Here is a 2,891-nt window from a genome sequence, read left to right as displayed (position 1 = left end):
TGGGAAAATGTGGTAGTTTAGTAGAATATCTGATTGCTCATTTGAAAATTGCACGTTCTTATAGTGGAAGTACAATTGTACCACCAACGACAGGTTGATTGAACTTTGATACTAATATTAGTATATGTGCAGTTATTGTCTATGCATAAAAATACCAACAATGTCACTTACAGGAGAATATCTTGTTGTATTTGTATTACAAAAAAAATAAATGAAAAATATATGTATATGAGAGCTATATCTACAACTGAACCGACTTTTAAACAGATCGTTTGAAAACTGTTGTTACTTAAACCATATAAGTGCAAATCCGGCGATAAATATGTATGGGTGCTACATCCAAATTTGAATCGATTTTGATGGAATCTCGCAAACAGTAACAAAGCTGTCCGTGCCAAATTTTGTGCAGATCGGTTGAAAATTGTGGCTGCTACGGCCATTTAAGTGCAAATCGGGCGATACATATATATGGCAGCTATATCTAAATCTGAACCGATTTTGATGAAGTTTTGCAGATATGTTAAGATTGGCAACAAAACAATTCATGCCCAATTTTGTGCAGATCGGTTGAAAATTGTAGCTACTAAGGTCATTTAAGTGGAAATCGGGCGATATATATATATATGTGAGTTATATCTAAATCTGAACCGATTTTTACCAGCATCAAAAGCATCCGTCTTTGGGCCAAAGAAGTGATATGTGCAAAATTTCGTGATGATTGGACAACAAATACGACCAACACTTTGATTACAAGAATACATGGACTCAAAGACGGACGGACAGACGGACATGGTAAAATCGAATCAGAAAGTGATTCTGAGTCGATCAGTATACTTTTCAATGCGTCTAGCTCTTCTCTTTCTAAGCGTTGCAAACAAATGCAGAAACTTATAATACCCTGTACCACAGTGGCGATAGAAAAGTTTTACATCACTGAATGTAATTTCGCTACCCGTTTGAATTTTGTATCAAGAATATGGTGTTAACACAATGTGTTACCTACAGAATAACGAAGAGCAGTATATTTTTTGTAACCTAGTGCTATTTGTCTAGCAAAGATCTAATTGACCATAAAACAAGTGCCGGGTGAATAGCGATGTCAACCGACCCAAATAATTGTACATCGTTGTGGAAAAAGCCACATAATGCTTACGCACAGAACTTCATTGAAATTTGGCTTTTAATTCATAACCAAAATTAACATTCATCCCAAGCAATCGTACCGTAAACAGACAATAAAAGTTAAGAGCAATGAGAACCATATTTGTAGTAAGTCTATCGTTGGTTCCTATTATTTTAATAGCCCTAAGGCTGCAACATGAGGATAGCAGAGTAACGACGGTAAGTTCTAATTCTTTAGCATGGATCAAATAATTGAGGAAGTTCAAAGCACAGGCAGATCGAATTCAAAGGGCCGGTTATTCTTACGAATCGTATGATTTTTATACCGAAGATGGTTACGGCCTAACAATTTTTCGGATAAGGAATTCTACAACAGCAACTTCCACCTTATCGCCAATGGCTCCAGTGGTTCTTTTAATGCATGGCTTGGGAAGTTCTTCAGATGTTTGGGTCATCGAGGGCTTATCAAACCCCTTGGCCTATGATTTGGTTAATCAAGGCTATGATGTTTGGTTGGGCAATAGCCGTGGCAATACCTATTGTAAACGCCATTCAAACATGTCCACTAGTGACAGACAATTTTGGAGTTTTTCTTTTCACGAAATCGGTACCATGGATTTGCCTAAAATCATAGATTTTATCCTGGGAGAAACCCAACATCCTTCCCTCCACTATGTGGGTCACTCGTTGGGCACTACCTTTGGCTTTGTTTTGCTTTCGGTGCGCCCGGAGTATAATTCAAAATTCAAAACAATGAACATGCTTAGTCCTTGTGTATACATGATCCATGGCAGTTCACCAGCCAGGCATCTGGCGGGACTCTTGGGTGTCCATAGTTCACTGAATACGTACATGGGTGACTCTGCCTTATTCGGCCCGTTGATTATACGCCATTTGTTGGGTTTCGAGATGTGCCGCAGCAAATATGCTAATGCAAAAGTTTGCTCCTTCATTTTATTTCGCTTATCTGGCGGATATTCGGCGTATCTGAATGAGGTAAGAATTATAAATTGAAGATTTTTTCTTCTACCATATTAGACTAAATCAACTTCTTTATTGCATTCCAGTCTCTTTTACCAGATATTTTCAATAGTCATCCTGCGACCGCTTCAACGCATCAATTATTGCATCTCATGCAATTACATCACAACAAGAAATTTCTACAATACGATTATGGTCCTGAAGGCAATCAAAGACGCTACAATCAATCAACGCCACCAGAGTACAATTTGTCCAATATAAGTCCCAGATTCCCCATACGTTTGTATTACAGCGACTATGATGAGTATGTATCGGAAAAAGATATTGCAATGTTGTCACTGTCACTGGCCAATAAGACCACAACACATTTTATAGACCTAAAATATTTTGCCCACATTGACTTTGTTTGGGCAACTAAAGTAAAAGAAGTTATTAATCGGCCAGTGTTGGAAATTATAAACGAAGCGGAAAAGGTGTTACAGAAAGAAAATCAAACTACTTTTAAATAGTTAATTATAACTATAAAGTGAGGATTGTAAGCCAGAAAACCAATGACGATAGATCAGGCACATTGAAAATGAGTTGCGATGATAGTGGTCAGATTGCCCAGAAAAAATATTATTTGTAAATGTTTTGCAGTAGTTGTTATGTGTTTTATATTATTTGTTATGTTTTTTATCCTCCACCATAGGATGGGGGTATATTAATTTTGTCATTCTGTTTGTAACTACTCGAAATATTCGTCTGAGACCCCATAAAGTATGTATATATTCTTGATCATCGTGACA

At 37.0% G+C, this 2,891-nt stretch overlaps 1 protein-coding gene across 1 annotated transcript; it reads left to right on the top strand.

The window, feature by feature from the left end:
- The first annotated feature begins 1,251 nt into the window (after nucleotides 1-1,251).
- LOC106084715 (lipase 3-like) lies at nucleotides 1,252-2,612 on the top strand. Its single transcript, XM_013248603.2, has 3 exons — nucleotides 1,252-1,341; nucleotides 1,384-2,118; nucleotides 2,190-2,612. Exons 1-3 carry the CDS (start codon nucleotides 1,252-1,254, stop codon nucleotides 2,610-2,612), a joined length of 1,248 nt encoding a protein of 415 aa, XP_013104057.2.
- The last annotated feature ends 279 nt before the right edge of the window (nucleotides 2,613-2,891 follow it).

Source organism: Stomoxys calcitrans, chromosome 3 (genome assembly GCF_963082655.1).
Source record: "Stomoxys calcitrans chromosome 3, idStoCalc2.1, whole genome shotgun sequence".
In the NCBI taxonomy this organism is placed as follows: Eukaryota; Metazoa; Arthropoda; class Insecta; order Diptera; family Muscidae; genus Stomoxys; species Stomoxys calcitrans.
The sequence above is the reverse complement of the archived record's forward strand: the minus strand, read 5'-3'. Positions and strand labels throughout refer to the sequence as shown.

What these genes read in the sequence shown, in the direction of transcription:
- LOC106084715 (XM_013248603.2), top strand. Translation starts at nt 1,252, where the DNA reads ATGAGAACCATATTTGTAGTAAGTCTATCGTTGGTTCCTATTATTTTA. An exon ending in AGGATAGCAGAGTAACGACG is followed by an intron (nt 1,342 to 1,383) that starts GTAAGTTCTAAT and finishes TAATTGAGGAAG; the next exon opens with TTCAAAGCACAGGCAGATCG. An exon ending in ATTCGGCGTATCTGAATGAG is followed by an intron (nt 2,119 to 2,189) that starts GTAAGAATTATA and finishes ATTGCATTCCAG; the next exon opens with TCTCTTTTACCAGATATTTT.